This window comes from Meriones unguiculatus (genome assembly GCF_030254825.1).
Source record: "Meriones unguiculatus strain TT.TT164.6M chromosome X unlocalized genomic scaffold, Bangor_MerUng_6.1 ChrX_unordered_Scaffold_30, whole genome shotgun sequence".
NCBI lineage: Eukaryota > Metazoa > Chordata > Mammalia > Rodentia > Muridae > Meriones > Meriones unguiculatus.
Window position 1 is genome coordinate 14901344 of NW_026843706.1, and position 21738 is coordinate 14923081.

General features: G+C 38.0%; 1 protein-coding gene and 1 non-coding gene across 7 annotated transcripts in view; both read right to left on the reverse strand.

Annotated features, from left to right (window-relative positions):
* Nucleotides 1-21738, reverse strand: part of Mamld1 (mastermind like domain containing 1) — a 128258-nt gene that overhangs the window by 56998 nt on the left and 49522 nt on the right. For all 6 annotated transcript variants that reach the window (XM_060376781.1, XM_060376779.1, XM_060376780.1 and 3 more), the window contains one exon: nt 136-294. In XM_060376781.1, coding sequence (XP_060232764.1) covers nt 136-231 — 96 coding nt within the window. In that variant the 5' untranslated portion in view covers nt 232-294. The remainder of the gene's footprint in view (nt 1-135; nt 295-21738) is intronic.
* LOC132651527 (U6 spliceosomal RNA) lies at nt 19074-19180 on the reverse strand. The gene has a single exon (XR_009589145.1). It is a non-coding gene; the product is annotated as a U6 spliceosomal RNA (small nuclear RNA).

The window sequence follows — 21738 nt, forward strand, 5'->3', positions numbered from 1 at the left end:
TCCCTTATATTTTTCAGTTGGCCCCACAAAACCATACTTGCACAAAGAATTTCAACAGCACATCTCATATTCAAATGTAAGATTATAAGCATTCAACACTCGCCTCCCCCCATTCCCAATTGCCCATTTTCTTACCGATTCCTGGAGCTTTCTGGGCTCCTGACGATTTCCCACCATGTTGAAATGGGGAAGCATGCTCTCGATTACAAGCCGACTTTTCCAGTCATCCATTGTTTGACCTGCAATTTTATTCTTGACTCTCCAAGGCGTTTTCCGAACGACCTAGACACAGGGCTTAAGGAGACAAAAAGTACACTGTCTTTCAGATATGAAGATGAGACCATTGACCCCATGATTGACAAGCTTTCAATTCTGAGGGCAGGTTTGTGTGGGACCTGCCTAATTCATCTTCCTGTGTCTCTTCCCACCATATATATACCACCCTCATAGTCAGCCCCCCCCCACCCAGGGAGGAGGACTGCTTCCATGAGCCAGCTGTCCAGGATAAAATGGCCATCCATGTCCATGAAACAAACAAACTGGACTAGAGGAGAGGGTGGAGGAACCTGATGAATCTAAAATAGAATGGGACATACAGATGGTCAAAGTGAGTCTAGATTTGCTTTTGTGTAGGACTCAGGGAGAGCTCTCCGATTTCCTGAGCTATAGTTCCCTACAGTGAAAACCATGGTTATAGAATCAAAGTGGTGGCTTAAGAGCCTCTTTACCTCTATAATCAGTCTTCAAAGCATCTGCTATCTCTGGCCATAACAGTATGCAGCCAACTGAGCAGACCAATAGTTCCAATCATGACTGACACAAGAAAGAATAAAAGGGATGCTGCCTTGGTTGATAGGACACTGAGTGCGCTACACACCAGCACACCCTCCATGCTGGATGAACAGGCATGTAAACCCAGGGAAAGGTGTTTTCTGTTTTTCCACAAGCTACACATGAAATAAGAACTATGTTAAGGTATTCAAAGATGGGGTTAGCTTTTCTCATTGTAACTGTCCTTGCCTATGGAGTATTTAGGAATGGAAATCTTGATGTTAGGAAAGCCAGAAAGCACTTTCCCTTATTTTCCCACTGAGTGAAAACAAAATTTTTGTCATGTTATATAAAACAAACATTAGAGGATTCTGTAAGGTAGAGAGATTATAAATTGTCCAGGGACCTTAGGATCTGATGAGTAACACTGATGAGTTATCTGAAATTTCTTTTGCCTCAAATATTATGATAGATTTAGAAGAAACCAGCAACCTCAAATGCCAATGGGCACAAATAAAAGTGCTCCAACAAAGGTTTGGTTTTTTTCTATCTACTGGACAGGAAAGGTACTTTTGAGACAGAAAACCTTAAGACAAACCATTTTAATCCAGCTAACCAACAGAAAAAAAACAAAAAACAAAAAACAAAAACAAAAACAAAAAAAAACCCAAAAAACAAAACAAAACAAAACAAAAAACAACCAACAACAACAAAAAAACCCACTGTGGTCTCATCTCATTCCACCAGCAAAGACCAAGCAGGGAGACCACTGTACTTATACTTGGAAGTAATGAGATACTTCTTCCAGTACTACTGGAGTGATAGCAGTACATGCTTAGTGAGGTCTTGGATGTCTCAAGATTGCCTAGTAGGAATCAATGACTCCAACCTCCTTTACATCAAAGAAACTATCTAAGGAACTTGGACTTCTATATTACTGGGTATAAAAAAGACATTATCCCTCTTTCCTCACAGGCCAACCAAAATTAAATATTTAAGTAAGAGCTAGTTTCAAAATATTAAAAATATCCCAATTTTAAAAAGGTCTTGTACCAAGACCAAAAGATCTAAAACTAAATGAAAAAATATTAATAGATATGTCACCAAGATGATACTGATGTTGCAATTACCTGACTAGAATTTTTAAATTGCAATCATTTACATGATTCCCCCAAGAGATATAATGAGGCTTTAAACAAAAAAACAAACAAAAATACAAACAAACAAAAACCCAGAGTCAATCTCAGGAAAGTGAAATACTAGAACCAGGAAACCACAGTAACTAAAATAACTTTAGTGAGTGGGACCAAAGAGAGAATAGAAAGAACAGTTGATTTCTTATACTCTTTACAGCCCCAACTTACTGCAATGTAAAGACAAAGACTGGGTAAGAGTGACAGAAAAATGACACTCCACCTATAGAAGATAACTAATTTCAAGGGTGCTTTCTTAGTTAAAATTTTATTTTTGTGAAGAGACACCATGACCAAGACAAGGCTTATAAAGGACAACTTTTAATTTGGGCTGGCTTATGGTTTCAGAGGTTTAGTCAATTATTGTCATGGCAGGAAGCATGGTGGGATGCAAGCAGACATGGTACTAGAGAAGTAGCTGGGAGTTCAACCAGAGCATTTAAGACCTCCAAGTCCCACTTCCACAATGACACACTTTCTCTAACAAGGCCACACATCCTCCAGTAAGGGCACAATTCCTAATGTGCCACTCCCTATCGCCAAGCATTTAAACACATGAATTCATGCAGGCCAAACCTATTCAAACAATTGCAAATGGCAAATAATTTGCTCAGAAGCTACAGACAGAAGTCACAAGAAAATAATGCACTGAGAACTTAAGCACAAAAATCTGAGTGAAAATGTTTCAGATGTTGAAAAGGAATCATGGCATTCTTAAATGAAGGAAAACCAAGGAGATTAATCAACAACACACCTTTACTGAGATAAAAATTAAAGGAAGTTTTCCCAACAGAGAACAGTTGAAGAAGAAATGCTAGTATTAGCAAAGAAGAAAGAATAATGGAAAGAGAAAAGCAATATGGTTAAATAAATAGATTTCCTTCATGATTAAATTTTCCTAAATTAGTTGATGGTTGAATTACCAATTATAATATTATCTAATATAGTTCTAAATGTGTGTAGAAGAAATATTTAACACAATTACATTATAAACAGAAGTAAAAAATGGTAGAAAGAAATGAAAAGTTTTTCTATGTCATTAAAGGCAGTAAAAAGTTGAAACTAGTTGTACATTTTAAGTCACGCGTGCCTACACACACACACACACACACACACACACACACACACAGTAGTACTGGGAGCAATCACCACAAAAAGATGAAGTATAAAATACTATACTTGAATCAAATATTTTTGTAAGCATCACTGAAATAATCCATAAAAAGTAAGGGAAAAGAAAAGTTGAAACAGAATTCGTGGAATTTTCAAACTACATAAGTGGGTAGGAATCAACACTAATATCAACAAGTATATTAAACAATGACCTAAGAGATTAGCAAATCGGATAAAAACATAAATTAATGTAGTATTTAAAGAAAGTTGCTAAAATATAATAATTTGAGGAGATTGAAAGTGAAGTGATAGAAAACATGCGTGTGGAGATTAAGTTTTCTCAGATCATTTTTTGAAAATGCTTTTTATCCCATGTATATGTCTGGTAAAATAAATCAGGTAGCTGCAGTTTTGTGGACTTATATCTAGGTCCTCAACTCTATTTCATTGATCTATGTGCTGTAAACATGCTGTTTTCATTACCACAGTTCTGTAGAATAATTTGAAATCAGGTATGTTCATAACTTCCACAGCAATTTGTTGTTATTGTTGAGGTTTGCTTTGGCTGTCCTGGGTCTTTTGTGCCTCCACATAAAATTTTGGACTGTTTCTGCCTGTGAATAATGGTATTAGAATTTCTATTTGAGATGATTGCACTGAGCTCATAGATTGCTCTTGAAAAGATGGTCTTTTCATAATATTAATCCTTCCAACCTGTGAGCATGGGATACCTTTCCATCTTCAATGTATCTTCAATGTCTTAACATTTCTATTATAAAGGCCTTTAATTTTTTTTAAAATTCAGGTTTGTTTCCAAATTATTTTGGATAGCTGTTGTGAATGGGATTGTTTTCCTTTCTTTTCCAATCTATGTGTTATTGGTATGTAGGTAGGTTGCTTATTTTTGTGTGTCAATTTTATATCTTGTCACTTTGCTCAAATTAATTATTTCTAAGAGTATTTTTGGAGTCTTTAGTGTCTTTTATATGTAAAATCATGATCTGAAAATAGGGATACCTTGATTTTTTTTCCAATTTTTAGCCCTTTTATTTTCTTCTCTTGTCATAGTGTAGCCAAGATTTCAAGCATTATATTAATTGAGGGTAGGAATGTGGACACCCTTCCCTTATTCCTGATCTTAGTGGGAACTCTTTAGCAGTTTTTCTTCATTGAGCATGATGTCAGCTATAGGCTTGTTGTGTATAGCTTTTATTGTATTCCAGAATGCTTCCTCAATCTCTAGCCTTTCCATGACTCCTCATTACACAGTTTGTTTTTTTTCAAAGAATTTTTCTGTTCTATTGAGATGACCATGTGGTTTCTGTCTTTTGTTCATTTATGTGATTAATTTACACTAATGGATATTGTATGATGAGCCATCCTTAAACTGATGAAACAGATCCAAGTTAATCATGATGAGTGATCTTATTTATGTGATGTTGAATTCAGTTTGCCAGTATTTTATTGGGAATTTTAGCATTTTTGTCTAACAGGAAGATCAGTCTGTAATTTTATTTGTTTTTTTGTTTGTTTGTTTTGTTTTTATGTGTGTTGACTTCATCTGGTTTGGGTATCATCAAGATAAAGGTGTTTTTTTTTTTATTTTTAAAAAAGAAAGCCTTTCTTTTTCTCTATTTTATGGGATAATTTGAGTAGTTCCTTAAAATTCTGGTAGAATTTTGCTATGGATCTTTTTTTTTTTTTAGTTCAGAAACTTTTTCTTACTACTTCAATATCATTACTGTTTATAAATCTTCAAAGTATTTATTTAATTTTAGTTTAATTTATTTAAATTTAATTTATTTAATTTTTGTTATGTCATAGTACATCTATATCAATCCCCTCATCCCAGGCTCAGTAAATATCATGGAAGGGGATAGAGAAAGGTGATAGAAATCTGTCTTCTGGACAGGACATGACTATTAAACTCTTAAACTCATAGCAGCAATTGTAACCTGCAGAAGACTTGTACAAGATCAACCCAGGCCAGATTATGACATAGATGGGGCAGGTGATCTCCAAAATGATGTCATACTGGGGAGCTATTGGCAGTAGATAGTTGTTACAGGAGGAAGGATTACTGTTTTTAGAGGAAGTGGCCATTGACATACTATCTATGCTCAAGTGGATGACACCACACTTATGCCTACTTTGGCAGCATTAATAAATTGAGAAGGTTAAGAAGAAGATATGACATTTGGATGGAGACATATTGGGAGAAAACAAAGTTTGGGAGTTGGAAGAGGGAACTGGAGAACGGATATCATCATATGTATTGTATATATACATGAAACTTTAAATAAAAGAAAAAAAAAACCCTTCAAGGCTTGATGGCACACACCTGTAATCCCAGCACTCAGGAAGGCAGAGGCAGGTAGATTCTGTGAGCTGGAGGCCAGCCTGGTCTACAAAGTGAGTCCAGGGCAGCTAGAACTGTTACCAAAAGAAACCTGTCTCAACAAACCAAAAACAAACAAACAAACAACAACAAAAAAGAAAGAAACTATTATAAAAGGAAATAAATTATGCAAACACCAATTTAAATGAGATAAAGACTATTTCAGTAATATTAAATAAGGTAGACTTTAGAGCAAAGAAAATTATTGGGGATGGGTAACATTATATAATGGTAAAAGGTTCAATACACTACAAAGACATCTTACAAATAGCAGAGCTGAAAAAATATAAGATATTCAAAGGAACTAAAATGATCTATAAAATTTACAAGAATTGAAATAATAGATGATGTTTTTATGACTATAATAGAACCAACTTAGAAAACAGTATTAGGAAAAAAGATAAACAATTTCAAAACATATAGAAACAAAAGCACTAGCTTCAAAATTGTGTCAGAATTTTGAAGGAAAGAAATGAAATATGTTGAAATGAATGAAAATGAAACCATAGTTTATCAAAACTCATGAAATATGAGTAATGTTGTTCCATGAGTGATTCACAGCACTTAATGCTTACATTGGGAATGAGGGAATGACTTCAGCTCTCAAAGCACTTTGAAAAAAAATAGAAATTCAAAAGCAAGCAAAAGGAAATAGTAAAAAATTAAAAATTATGCTGAAAACAAAAACAAGAGAAAAGCCTAATGAAAGAGATAGATTTGAGAAAATTAGTAAAGTTGTTTAACCTGAAAACTAAAAGTTTCACTGAATGAAAAAGGAATTATTACTACACTCTGTAGATGAGAAAACAACATTAAACACATGAGTACTGAGCCAGCATTATATGCCTAGAGCAAGCTATAAGTGGCTAAACTATTGTTTAGAATTTTTCTGAACACGTTGCCCTGTGATTTTTTTTATCTGGACAGTCTGTGGTTTTGGTGTCAGGATAATACAACAACCTGGCAAGTGTTCCATGAATGAGGTCATGCTCATATAGAGTTGATAATAAGTCTTCTTTCAATACTGCAGAGAGAAGAAAATTACCAGCTGATCTTCCTGACAGACATGGATGAAAACAGTCCCAATAAATGCTCACAAACTGAATTCCGTATCACAGTGAAAAAATCAGTTATCATCTGACACTCTCTGAAGCTAGAGCCTTCCTTTTACCATACTGTGTGTGTGTGTGGGGGGGTAATTGAGGCCAGGACCTCCTATGTGCTCTACCACTAAGGCACATTTCAGTCCATTCAAACTTTCACTTCAGGGGTTTTAACAATTATGATTTCTTTTTTCAAAAGTAAAAATGACAGAGTTTTTAATATAGGGAAATTTGGTCATTTCGGCTTAGGAAAATTGTTCCATTTTTCTCATCAATCCATCAGTGTTCTCTACTACAGTAACAGGTAAAGAATAAAAATTATATGATACAAACAACATTAAGAATGCTCTAGATAACATTGCATGAACATGAGATTTCTGCCTTTAGAAAACATTTAGTTGGGGCTGGAGAGATGGCTCAGTGGTTGAGAGCACTGTCTGCTCTTCCAAAGGACCCAGGTTCAATTCCCAGCACCCACATGGCAGCTCACAACTGTCTGTAACACCCATTCCAAGGGAGCTGACACCTTCACACTAATGCACATAAAATAAAGTTAAATAAGATTTTAAAAAATGTAAGAAAAGAAAACATTTACTGACAATGCCACATGCTGAAAAGAGTACAGCAGAACTCTGCTCATCCATGGCTGGTGAGCATTTAAAATGGTGTAGTTGCTCTGTAAGTTGGAAAGCTTCTTATGGATAAAAGCATGAAAATACCAGCAACCTTACTCCTAGATGTTTATCTAGAGACATGAGAATGAAAGTGTGTAACATAAGGTTTTAGAACATATGTATTTGTATGGTATCATTTTCTTGATTTTGACATTGTATAGCTGGTATGGAACATGTAACTTTGAGGGACACTGTGTGAGGGGTAAGGGGGGCTTCTATCTCATGTGTTTGCACTTTACAGTGAATCTAATAATTTCCAAATAAGAACGTGAATGTTACTTAAAAAGAGTTCAGCCTCCAGATCCAGGACACATTGATTCATCATATTGCCTCTGAGACATTTCTTCCATGGCATTCTTGCTTCAAGCAATTTATAGATGTTTGTATATCCCTTTATATTTAAAACAACAACTGTCTCTACTTCAGCAATTTATAGATGTTTGTATATCCCTTTATATTTAAAACAACAACTGTCTCTACTTCAGCATTTCCTTATGTCTTCTAGGAACCAAACCTGAGGCTCTAACTGGTATATTGATCAAATACTAGGGTCAAAATGGTACATATAATAGACAGTTTGTGCAAATGAAGAAGGACAATTGAGACTGCATTAATGTAGATGCAGCCATTAAGACTGAGCAACACAGGCTCAGCATTTTCAGTCTATGGGGGTAGAGACTTGGTCATTTCATATTTAGCAACACAAGACCTAAGGACATAATGCAAGCTACCCACTCATTCAACTCTAAAGAAAAAAAATGTAAAAACAATACCAAAATCAAAACCAGACAAAATCTCAAAAGGCTGGCCTTCTTTTAAAAGACTGATTACTCTTGATGTCATGCTCTGCCCTTTTTTGTTCTCCAAATCCAACACAAAGGGCACAAGTTTGGGTGGGGACAGTTACTGGAGCTTCATGAACAAAGGCTTGAATTTGTGTCTTGAACGGCAGCCTACACCTTCACCACCACAATTGTTGTGCTTGGGTACTAGCTGGGCCAGGGCTGAGAAGAAAGAGCTGGAAGAGCTATATAGCTGGCTGGCTGTGGGTAGACTGGAAGGCTGAGATTACTCTTCTCCAGACTTGCAAAATGGATGGTAGAAAGGAGTAAAGAGCTAAGAATCAGAAGAAAATGCCTCCCAAGAAACAGACCACCTTTCTATTGCCACAAGCCTCAGGCCATCCTGACCCACAGGACATTGGTTAACCATTATTCATCACTATCTCCACTAACAATCTGTGGTACAGATCAAAGAGGATATCTTAGCCCAGAGAACTAAGGGAGGAACAGGAAGAGGTCAGATGTGCACAGAAAGAGCTTGCTATTTAGGGGCTCCCTCTGTGAGCCCCTTGTCTAAGTAGGAAGTTATTTGTCTGATATCCTGGTCCTCATTCAGGCAGGAGTGAAGTCTTTGATATGTCAGTATCCTTAAAACAGTGGTTCTCAACCTTCATAATGCTGCAACCCTTTAGATACAGTTCCTCATGTTCCAATGTTTTCCCTACCATAACATTATTTTCATTGCAACTTCATAACTGTAATTTTCTACTGTTGTGGATCATAATATAAACATTTGTGTTTTCTGATTGTCTTAGGTCACCCCTATGAAAGGCTCATTTGAACCCTAGAGGGGTTGTGACCCACAAGTTGAGAACTGCTGCCCTAGAGTGTTCATGCCTACAATAGGGTCTCAGGAACTATTAATGGATGGATCTGCAGGGTGCACTCAAGCTTAGATGACAATCTTCCCTGAAACTTCCTCAGGAATTTAGTTAACTTGGTCAAGAGCTTCAGTGATTGTGTACTGGAGCACAAGTGATCTTAGCAATGTATACTCTTATTAAACATGTTCTGCACACTTGAGGCTGTTTTGACTCTATGCAAGAGCTGCAAGGTATATAATTATAGTTTTGTGCTAATAAACATATTAATATTTGAAAATGTCACTTTTTTACTTTGAAAAGTTTAATTAAAAAAAAACATACACACAAGTGAACCTGGGCATGAGGCTTAGTTAGTAGAGTACCTACCTGCCCACTGTGCAGAAAGTCCTAGGTGGGATTTGATCTTCAGCACTACATAAAAAAGATTTGGTGGCACATGCCTATAATCCTAGGATTTGGGAGGTGGTGGTAAGATGATCTGAAGCTTAAGGTCATCTCTGGCTACATAGCTAGCTTGAGGTCAGCCTAGGATTCATGAAACTTTGTCTCAACAAAACGGGGGGGAACCCCAATGATCTAAAGCTAATACCAAGAAATTGGAAACTCCACACGCTGCTGCTGGGTATGTGAAGGAGTATAGCTGTTATGAGAAGTAGTTAGTGCAGAGTAGCCATACAATACAGAAACTCCACTCAATGCTACAAAGACTGGAACCCACACATTTCTAGAGGTACTATGTGAAATAGCTCCAAATACCCACTATCATGTGTGTGGATAGAAAAAATGTCAAGTATCTACCTAAGAGAATACTACTTGGTATTAGACAAGTCAGGATTGCCAAGCACTGCACAGATATACCTCAGAAGCATTGTGCGAAGGAAGGAACCCTATGATGTGTAATTCTATTTGTTTGTTTTCATTCTCTATTCTATTCTATTTATTTGTTTGTTTAAATTTTGAGTTTGCTATATAATTACAAAATTTCTCCTTACCTTTCCTCCCTCCAAATCCTCTCATATATTCCTCCTTGTTCTCTTTCAAATCCATGTCCTCTTTTTATATTAATTGTTGTTTTACACACACACACACACACACACACACACACACACACACTCACTCACTCACACATGCCCGCATGCACACATGTGCAAATGCACACACTTCAAATATAATACAACCTGACCAGTCTATATAATGTTACTTATATGTGTATGTTTTCAGGGACGACAATTTGTTTGGTTTGTTTGCTTGTTTTATTTGGGGGGCCGGGTTTCAAGATAGGGTTTCTTTGTGTAGCTAACTCTGTATACCAGGCTGGCTTCCAACTCACAGAGATCTACCTGCCTCTGCCTCCTGAGTGCTGGGATTAAAAGCAGGTACCACCACTACCTGGCTTCCATTTGTTATTTTTAAATATGTATTTATTTATTTAGTTTTTCTATCTGTGTTTTACCACCAAGTATGTGCACCATATGCATGTCTGATGCCCACCAAGCCAGAAAAGGGTGTCATATACCATAGAATCAGAGTTACAGATGATTCCAAGTATATATCGGTGCTCTGAAAGATCTGCTAGAACAGCAAGTGCTAGTGACTGATGAGTCACCTCTCTAGCTCTCTACAATTTTATTTGTATGAAATGTCCAGAACAGGCAAATCCATAATCCTATGGGTTGCTTATGGCTGGGAATCTGGAAAAATGTGGATAGATTTCTTACAAGTACTGAGTTTCTTCTGAAGATGATGAAACTATTCTGGAATTAATTGTGGGGATAATTGCTCATCTCTGCGAACACACTAAAACAGAATCACATACCTTCAATGCATAAATTCATTGGTGTGTGAATTGCGTTCTAACAAAGTTGCTTTTATCAAGTTCAAATTGTTATCACTCCTTACTCCAATTCAGGATTGTAGAAAGCTGCCCTTTGTAAAGAAAGGATTAAGTAACATCTTCTAAGTTTTTTAGAGGAAATAGATGTTTTTAGCCTCCATGTTAAGCAAGAATGACTCCTTTTGAAACTGGACACTGCCATGTATTTGCTTAGGTTTTCAGCTACTGAGACACTAGTGCTGGAAACCCTTACTCAGTGGCTAGGTGATCATCGAGTCACTTGCAAAGCTGAAGCAGGATGTTAGCAAGCACCTATCACTGTTGATTTAGGCCACGCTGCTGTTATTTCACAGGGATCTCCAATGTCTCCACATTGTCTTTCAGGATTTCTTCATGCCATCCAAGTTAAAAATGCACACTCCTAGGGTGTGAATTGCCGCCCAGTAGCAAATTTGCTTCCTGGCAAATACAATTACACCATGGCCCCACCCTTTGGGCTCAGAGTGCAGAATTATGCTTCAAAGAGCCAGAAATTGTACAAACCTCCAAGTTCATTGCCAGCAAGCTGCTTCTCCAGCTGGCCATGTTGGGAAAACTTACTTGACTCAAAAACTAAACAAAACATGGTGACCACTCATCATGGCAAGTAGAGAAAAGATTTCTAGAATTTCAGAAGAGTAAGAATAGAGAGCATTCAAGCAGTGATGACAATGCTGACCTTGTCACATTCCAGCCTTCAAGGAAATGCAAAGTGGAGATTTTTCAAAACTCACTTCTATAAAAATGAAAGGCATCCTTGGACATGACTCCCATTACACTCTTTCTACCATACAGTTTTGATATGCATTAGATCTTGGATTAGATCTGGTAATACAAACTGAAGGGCCTGGCAATGTCTGAGCTTTTTCCCATTGCAATAAATGTCTACTCACTTAGTTCATCTAAGCTTTTCCATAGCTGGTTACCCAAGTCCTAGTTGTATTGGAAAGTATTGGGAAACCATTTTGGTCTTTTCCATATCCTGAGCCATTAATCAACTGGATTATACACACAGACAAGTAGATGTACATAGACATCTCTGTGAATTCTCTATAGGACCTGGGGAAAGAGTCCTCCTTCAGGCTTGGGGTCAGTCCTCTCAGTGATGGTGAATATCTGATCCTTCTAACTGCTCATGAAAGTGGACTTGATGTTCAGTTGGCCCTTAGGTAGTTTCTCAGCTGATCAAAAAAGGAAACAGGGACAGTATCTGGCTACTGATTCATTCTTTTTGCCAATATTTACCAATCAGCTATGGTCCCAAAGGTCTTTTTCTTTTTCTCCTAGAAATGATTTTCTAACACCATGTCTTCTAGACTTTTCATATAGGATTAACTAGAAATGTTGAACAAGAAAGAAGGAAAGTGTTTGGAAATTGCCTGCTTTTGTAGAGATTTCAGCAGGCAATCACCTCTGACTGTTGAAAATTTCATAGACACATTACACTGGAGTCCAGATGCCAGCCAGAACAATAGGCAGAGACAAGCACATAAGCTTGATAGTAGACTGAGCATGGGCCTTGGAGACAAAGGTCTAGGGTCCACTCATCTTCAAGTCACTTGAATTTTGGGGGTATCTTGAATTTCTCACCTGCAAAATGGGGCTGATTCTCTCTGCTCTGTCCCTTCACAAGGTATGTATAAGAGTATTGACCTCCTTTAAGTTTGAAAGCTCTACTTGGGCAGAGAGGTTCTGTGTTCATGGGAGGAAAAGGTGAAGGCAGTCCTTTTCCACAGCTGAACTGAATAAACTCTATCTTGCACTGTCCTCCCCAATGTTACAGTGAAACTCAGAAGCTCAAAGTCTTAATATCAGAAGTAAAAAGCAGACACTATAATTCACAACACTTCTTTTTGTACAGATTGGGAACCAACACAAAAACTTGTTTGGAACCACATGGGCAATAAGTGTTGACTCTAAAAGTCAGATTCACTGTATCCCAACTCAGGACCCAATGTTGTTGGGTTTTAATTGAAAACAGACACTAGGTGCAGTACTCCTGGCTCCTCATCCTGAAAAGCCCTGAACATAAAAATCTGCAAGAAAACCTCTCAGGCTGTCCAGTGCCTGTTAGCTTCATAGAGATTGCAACATCTCCCTGCCAAGTGTTCACCTCTTTAAGTTTCATTTTCTCTTGGTATACTAATGAGGTTAGCCTGGAGGACCCTACCATGTTTTCCAGCTGGCACTATTTCTACATCAGTGATTGGCTTTCTTCGGTGGTCATCTACAGAGGTCATCTTTCCTCTGTGGTCATTCCCAGACCAAGTGCACACAATTCTTTTCAGAGTGTACTGATAGAAACCTAGACTAATTCCATATTCCCAGTAGAGTTTATGAGGAAATTTAAGGACCCTCTCTTCACATGAAAACAAACACTAGTGACAACCCCTCATCACCTCTAACAGCAAATCCAGAGTAGCAGAACCGTGCACCTATTAGGATATTGATCACCAATGATTCATCACTCTCAGAGCCCAAAAGAAAGTAGGACATAGCTGGAAGAGAAGTTCATTGTCACTGGACATTGAAAAGAGGTGTCTCTATAGTTCTTCTGTATCTACTCTTCAATTATAATGTTAGGTCTAACAAAGAAGATACTTAAGAAAACAGATGAAGGTGGAAGGGTGCTAAACAAACAGCCCAAACTGACCATGTATTATAAGAACCTAAGCAACAATTTAAAAAATCTCAACTATTAGTCAAGAAAAGATCTGAAGAGTTCCAAGTAAGCAAGTCTTCCATTAGATGGATTTTCAATAAAGAGGAAATCCATAATACTAGCCCTAAAAACCAGCCTGATGGGAGAAAATGTGCTGCAGTGGCTGTCACGATGAAATCAACTCTCTCCATTCTTGGAAATGAATCCTTACAAGGATTTTTACATATTATTTCCCAAATGAAAGAAAACAGTTAAGGGTGCTATCCATAGAATCTGAGGAAACAATGTAATTCTCAAGATTATTTCTTCATTGCAAGTTGACAACATTGGCTCCAGTTTAGAACAAAAGTAGAGAAATGCTATTATACATTTTGGAAATGGTTCCTAGCTATTTCCCTTCAAGAAGACAGTCAACAAAGCAAACACAAGGAGGCATTGAAGATAAAGGCAGTTTTATAGGCTGCACAGCATGATTAACAGGCAAGACCAGTGCTTTGCATATAGCCAGCTTTTAGCTCCTGAAAGGGCTGGGAGGGAAAGCTGATAGGAATGCTTTCAGTAGACTACCCTGGTTGACAACAAGCCTGATTTTGCTCCACTTCTATTGCCTGGTCTATGTCAAGTTCACAGATTTATTAAGCATGAAGTTCCACCACTGCCATCTAGCTCATGCAAAGTAAAAGCTGCCAAGTCCTAAGCAGATTGTAGATGCAACTCACTTGACCTATGGGCCCAAACAACTCCATCCGGTAAGCCAAGGGCTAATACAGGAGCGAATAAAACATCTTGTTTTTATCAAGCCATTCTTTTCTGAGTCAGAAGGAAAACATGCTGTTGGCTCCAGTGTTTGTCAGTGTGCTAGCTCATAAGAAAGAGGAAACTTGGGGAAAGTGAACAGAGTCCTGTTTCAGGCTTCTTGCATAAAGCTCAGTCATCTTCAGTCTGCTTTGCTATTCTGAAGAGACACCTGAAATGCTAGAAAGGTCTGTCAGTTGTGTCCAACCTTTCTATCTTTTTTGAATCTACCTATCTACCTATCTATCTGTGTGCATGTGTACACAAACATACCATGGCATGGGTGTAGAGATTACAGGATAACTTGGAGGAGTTGGGTCTCTCCTTCCTTCATGTGGGTTTGAGGCTTGAACTGAGGTCAATGGGCTAGGAAGCAAGTGCCTTTAGCAGCTTAGCATCTCTTCCCCTCAATGTTAATCTTTTTGAAATTGCAACCTGACATTGTTATCTGTACAGTTCAGGCTCTAGGATCTAGCAATTTAGTTCTGATTTTCTTAAATTTTATTTTGTTTATTTTAATTAATTACAGTTTATTGACTTTGTATCCCAGCTGTAGGCTCCTCCTTTATTCTCTCCCAATGCCTCCCTCCATCCCTCATCTCCTCCCATGCCCATCTCCAAATCCACTGATAGAGGAGGTCCTCCTCCCCTTCCATCTGACCGTACCCTATGAGGGCTCATCAAGACTATCTGCATTGTTTTCTTCTGTGGCCTGGCAAGGCTGTTCCTCCCTCAGAGGAGGTGATCAAAGCGCCAGACACAGAGTTCATGTCAGAGACAGTCCTTGTTCCCATTACTAGGGAACCCACTTGGAGACAGAGCTGCCATTGGCTACATCTGAGCAGGGGTTGTAGATTATCTCCATGCATGGTCCTTGTTTGGAGTATCAGTCTCAGAAAATACCCCTGTGCCCAGATTTCTTGGTTCTGTTGCTCTACTTGTGGAGCTCCTGTCTCCTCCAGGTCTTTCTATTTCCACCATCTTTCATTAAGATTCCCTGCACTCAGCCCAAAGTTTGGTTATGAGTCTCAGAATCTGCTTTGATACCCTTCTGGGTAGAGACTTTTAGATGCCTTCTGTGGTAGGCTCCTATTATGTTCCCTGTTTTCTCCCTCTTCTGATGTCCTTCCCATTGGCCTTTCTGAGTGAGGATTGATCATTTTACACAGGGTCCTCCTTCTTGCTAAGCTTCTTCAGGAATACAGCTTTTATTATGATTATCCTTTATTATATGTCTAAAACACACATATAAGTGAGTATATACCATGTTTGTCTTTCAGCTTCTGGGATGCCTGACTCAGGATAATCTTTTCTAGTTCCCACCATTTGCCTGCAAATTTCATGATTTCCTTGTTTTTGATTGCTGAGAAGTATTCCTTTGTGTAAATGTACTACAATTTCTGTATCCATTCTTCTGTTGAGGGACATCTGGGTTGTTCCCAGCTTCTTTTGTATATATGCCTAGGAGTGATATTGCTGGATCTCAAGAAAGTGCTACTTCTAATTGTCTGAGAAAGTGCCAGATTGATTTCCAAAGTGGTTGTACAAGTTTACATTCCCACCAGAAATGGAGGAGGGTTCCTCTTTCTCCACATCCTTTCCAGCATGGATTTTTCACTTGAATTTTTGACCTTAGCCATTCTGATGGGTGTAAGACAGAAGCTCAGAATTGTTTTGATTTGCATCACATCCTGATGACTAAGGATGTGAAGCATTTCTTTAAGTGTTTCTCTGCCATTCGATATTCCTCTGTTGAGAATCATTTGTTAAGCTCTATATGCCATTTTTAAATTGGATTACTTGATTTGTTACTGTTTAACTTCTTGAGTTCTTTATATATTCTGGATATTAGCCCTTTGTCAGATATAGGGTTGGTGAAGATCTTTTCTCAATCTGTAGGCTGTTGTTTTGGTCTGACGATAGTGTCCTTTGCCTTACAGAAGGTTTTCATTTTCATGAGGCCCCATTTATTGTTTGCTGAACTTTGCTGAGCCTGTGCTGTTGGTGTTCTGTTCAGGAAGTTGTCTCCAGTGCCAATGAGTTCTAGGCTCTTCCCCATTTTTTGTTCTAACCGATTTAGTGTGTCTGGTTTTCTGTTGAGGTCTTTGATCCACTTGGACTTTATTTTTACACAGGGTGATAAGTATGGATCTATTTGCATTTTTCAACATGTAGACATCCAGATAGACCAGCACCATTTGTTGAAGATGCTGTCTTTTTTCCATTGTATGGTTTTTGCTTCTTTGTCAAAAATCAAGTGTCCATAGGTATGTGGGTTTATTTCTGGGCCTTCTATTTGATTTAGCTGATCCACCATTCTGTTTCTATGCCAGTACCATGCATTTTTATTACTATTGCTCTGTAGGACAGCTTGAGATCAGGGATGCAGATACCTCTAGAAAACCCGTTGTTGTACAGAATAGTTTTGGCAATTCTGAGTTGTTTTTTTTTTTTTTTCCATATGAAGTTGAGAATTTTTCTTTCAAGTTCTTTAATGAATTGTATTGGCATTTGTATGGGAATTGCATTGACTCTGTAGACTGCTTTTGGTAGGATGGCTATTTTCACTATGTTAATCTTACCGATCCATGAGCACGGGAGATCTTTCCATCTTCTGATATCTTCAATTTCTTTCTTCAGAGACTTGAAGGTTTTTTCAAACAGGTATTTCTTTCATTTGCTTGGTTAGTGTCACACCAAGGTACTTTATGTTATTTTTGGCTATTGTGAAGGATGTCGTTTCCCTAATTTCTTTCTCGGCCCTTTTGTCTTTGGTATACAGGAGGGTTTCAGATTTTCTTAAGTTAATTTTGTATCTATCCACTTTGCTGGTGGTGTTTATCAGCTGAAGGAGTTCTCTGCTTGATATTTTGGGGTCACTCATGTGTACTACCATATCATCTGCAAATAGTGATACTTTGACTTCTTACTCACTGATTTGTATCCCATTTGTCTCCTTTAGTTGTCTTATTGCTCTAGCTAGCTAGGACTTCAAGTACTATGTTGAAGAGATATAGAGAGAGTGGGCAGCCTTGTCTGGTCTCTGACTTCAGTGGGATTGATTTATGTTTCTCTCCATTTAGTTTGATGTAGGCTATAGCCTTGCTAAATACTGTCTTTACTATGTTCAGATATGTGCCTTGTATCCCTGATCTCTCCAAGACTTTAAACATGAATGGGTGTTGGATTCTGTCAAATGCTTTTTTGGCATCTTGGGAGATGATCTTGTGATTTTTCTCGCCTTTACTCTGTTTCTATGGTGGATTACGTTGATGGATTTCTGTACATTGAACTACCCATGTAGTCTACTTGGTCATGGTGGATGATATCTTTGATGTGTTCTTGGATTTGGTTTGCAAGTATTTTATTGATTATTTTTGTGTCAATTTTCGTAAGAGAGATGAGTCTGTAGTTCTCTTTTTTGTTGCATCTTTGTGTGGTTTAGGTATCAAGGTGACTGCGGCTTCATATAATGAGTTTGGTAATGTTCCTTCTGTTTCTATTTTGTGGAATAGTTTGAAGAGAATTGGAGTTAGTTCTTTTTTGAATGTCTGGTAGAATTCTGCACTGAAACCTTCTGGCCCTGGCCTTTATTGGAAGGGAGGCCTTTGATGATTGCTTATATTTCCTTGGGGGATATAGGACTATTTAATCTATTTACCTGATCTTGATTTGATTTTGGTAAGTAGAATCTATCAAGAAATTTGTCCATTTCATTTAGATTTTCAAATTTTGGAGCATATAGGTTTCTGTAGTTAGACCTAACTATTATTTGCATTTCCTCAATGTCTGTTGTTATGTCCCCCTTTTTCTTATGTTGCCCACAGTGAGGGTGTGGTTGGAGGGATCTGATGTCTGGCTGCTAACTAGAGAGACCCTGTATCTGTGATTTTGCACGCACTCACTTAAAGGTGCACTCACTCGCTTTCAGGCCTAATTGGAAAGCACAGTGGTTCCCTCTGTTCTCTACTCTCAGATTTGGGCCCAAAGGGGCAATTGAGAGTGTAGGAAATATGTCAGCTCAGTGGTGTCCACTGTTTGGTCACTGAGCAGGGAGACCTGTATTTGGGGTAGCTGCCTCTGCAGTCTCAGTCACAGAGCAAGGAGGCGCCTGCTTGGACTAGCTGATGCCCTGCTGCAGCAGCAGTTCTCGGAGGCCCACCTGCACTGTTTCAGTCACCAAGAGTGAAAGCTCATTCTTTGGGCAACCACTGCCACCTCAGCAGAGCAGGGAGGCCCGTTTTGGGGGCAAGGGCCGCTGCTGACCACCTCTGCACAACTGGGAGACCTGTGCTTCCTTGGGCAAGGGGAAATGCATTGAATATTTGCCACTCTCAGTCCCCAGAGAAGTCCACGGGTGACCTGGATCCAAACTGTCCCCTCATGGGTTGTCCCCTCTTGTCCAGGAAGCTTCAATATAGATGTTCTGGCTTCAGCTGCCCCTCTGCTCACCAATTTCAGCATTTCAGATCCTGTGCCTCTCAGATACAGTGTGTGCTGGTTGCCACCATCTAGGACAGCCACAATTTATGACTTCTGATTTAATTATTGTTACATATATATGCATGGATATCCTGGTGAGATCATATAGTTCATATGTATTTGTTGAGAGATGACCACTTGTGAGTGGATAATTTATCAGGTTTCTTGTCCCTGAAGAAGACAAAGTATTCCTCTCTCAGGGGCTATAGCTCTTCATCTAGAAGTGGCACCTTGTGAGATTCTCTACATCTATACTGCCATATCAACTGGCATTGTAATTGTGCAAGTCGAGTTTAGGCAACACTATAGTTGAGATTTCATGGATACAGCTTCCCTGTCATATACAGAAGACACTATCTTCACAAATTTGCATGTCATGTTTGCATAAGAGCCGTGCTAATCTTTTCTGCATTGTTCCAATTTTAGTATATGTGCTGCCAAAATGAGCACCAGAAGACACTATCTTATATCAAGCATCTAGGTCTTTTGGCTCTTAGTCTTTCTGTCCTCTTTTCTGCAATGTTCTCTAATGCTTAGGCGTAGGTGCTGTGTTGTAGATTCATTATCTGTGGTTGAGTACACCACAGTCAGCTGTTCTCTGCATTTTGACATGTTAGAATTTCTACAAGGTCTCCATCTCCTGTAAAAAGAAGCTTTCTCTTCATCTCCTGTAAAAAGAAGCTTTCTTGATTGGAGAGTAGAGCTATACTACTCTGTGTATATAAGGATATGTAATCACTATGTAGGATTCCCCTTCACTCAATTAATTTCTTTGCTCTCCAGAGCTTTTGGTTTTTACAGGGTCCTATTTACAAATTGTTGGCTTTAATTATTCCTATTTGGAAAGCTCTTTCAAACATCACTATCTTGTGGAGTACTACCTGTATTTTCTTCTAACAGTTTCAGATTTAAAACTGAGGTCTTTAAGATAGGTATTAAAGCTCATCCTTCTACATGTGGACATCCAGTTGTCCATGAACCATTTGAAGATGCTATCTTTTCTCCAGTGTGTGTTTTTTGCCTCTTTGTCAAATACAAGAAGAGTGTTTAGCTTTTTCTATTTTGTTCGCTTGGTTTGTATGTCTGTTTTTGTTAGCAGTACCTTCCTGGTTTGATTGATATAGCTTGAAATTTTATATGATAATTCCTCCATTACTGCTCAGGATTGCTTTGGATATCTATGGTATGTTATGGTTCTATTTGAATTTCAAGATTTTTGTGAATTTGTTATGTATATTGTGGGAATTTTTAGTTTTGATTTCACTGAATACACAAATTGCTTTGGTAGAATTGTCATCTTCATAATATTAATTCTAGAGCATGGGGAGTCTTTTGACTTTCTAGAGTCTTCCTCAGTCTCATTCTTTAGAGATTAAAGTGTCCAGTACTTAGGTTTATTGCCAGATTTCTTGAGGCAACTGTAAATGGGAGTGTTTCCATGATATCATTCTTAGTGTGTTTGTTATTCGTATTTAGAAAGCCTACTAGTCATTTTTGTAAATTGATTTTGTATCCTATAAGATTGCTGAAAGTATTGAACATTTCTAGAAGTTTTCTGATAGAATTTTTGGGTTCTCTTATGTATAATATTATTCCATCTGCAAACAGGGATAATTTAACTTCTTTTCCTATTTTTATCACTACAGTTACCACCTCTTTTAAAGTCTTATTTACATTTTAAAATATTTGTTTCTGTGTATGAGTATTTTACTGCATATATGTATGGGCATTGTATGTTTACCTGGTGGCTGTAAAATTCAGAAGAGAGTGTTGGATCCCCTGTAACTGAAGATAAAAATGATTATGAGCCACTATGTGGGTTCCATGGTCTGAACCCAGGTCCTTTGTAAGAGCAAAAAAGGCTTGTAACTACTGATCCATCTCTCCAGCATCTTAATTTCCTTTTCTCTTCTTATTGTTGAACCAAGCTTTGAACAATATATTAAAAAATAGTGTATAGGGTGGATAGCTCTGTATTGTTCTTGATTTTAATGGAATTTCTTTAAATCTTCTCAATTTAAGATAATGTTGGCTGTAGGTTTGTTATATATAGCTATTATTTTGTTGCTCCAGTCCTACTCTATCTATGACTTTTATTATGAAGGCAATTTTATGAAAGCCTTTTTTGCATATATTGAGATGGTTGTATAATTTTTGTCTTTATGTTCTCTTATATGACTCATTACACTTATTGACTCATACATGTTGAGCCATCCCTGCTCTCAGAATAAAGCCATGACAGCTGATTTTCTTGATATATGCCTGAATCCAGCTTGTAAATATTTTATTTATTGAAAATTTTGTATATGTATTCATCAGGGATCTCTCCTGTCTCTCTGTTTGAGTGCTCTTCAATATTCTCTTTTTACTGAACTCAGTATTCATATCCTGAATTGTCGTAATCATTTCATTCAGCCATTTGTTTGTGTTTTCTTGGACAGCACTTGGGCATTTATTCCTGTCCTCTTTAATTTTGTTGAACTCTCTGCTCCTGCCTTTAAACTCACAGCTCATGAGACAAGCTCATTATATCCAGTGCAAGGATATTCAGAGCCAGGTCAGGGGGTGTGGAGAGGGCAGGCCAGTGAGCTTCCAGAGAAATTCATTAGCTGAATTTATCCACAATTCATTCATCCACAAGCTGCATGTGCAGAACTAGGCTCAGAAGCATGAGGAGCACTCTGGCAGGTAAGGTTCTGGGCAACTCACCAGTCAAAGCCAGTATGTGTCCTGTGTGTTCACAGTCAGGCCCAGGAATGTTGCATATTGTATTTACTTTCTTGGATGTATTTCTTCTAAACTCAAACCACTACCATTTCTATAACTTTAATAATCTTTCTTCGTTTAATTTTCTTGAGGATAAATATTTAATTCCATTTTGGAGTCAAAACAAATTTCTGGGGTTTAAAGGTTCAAGTAGCTAGAGCTTATAAGGCATGTTATTATGATGTTTCAAACACACGAGTCACAGAATATCTAGTGGAATGCCATCCATTGCCATTCTTCAA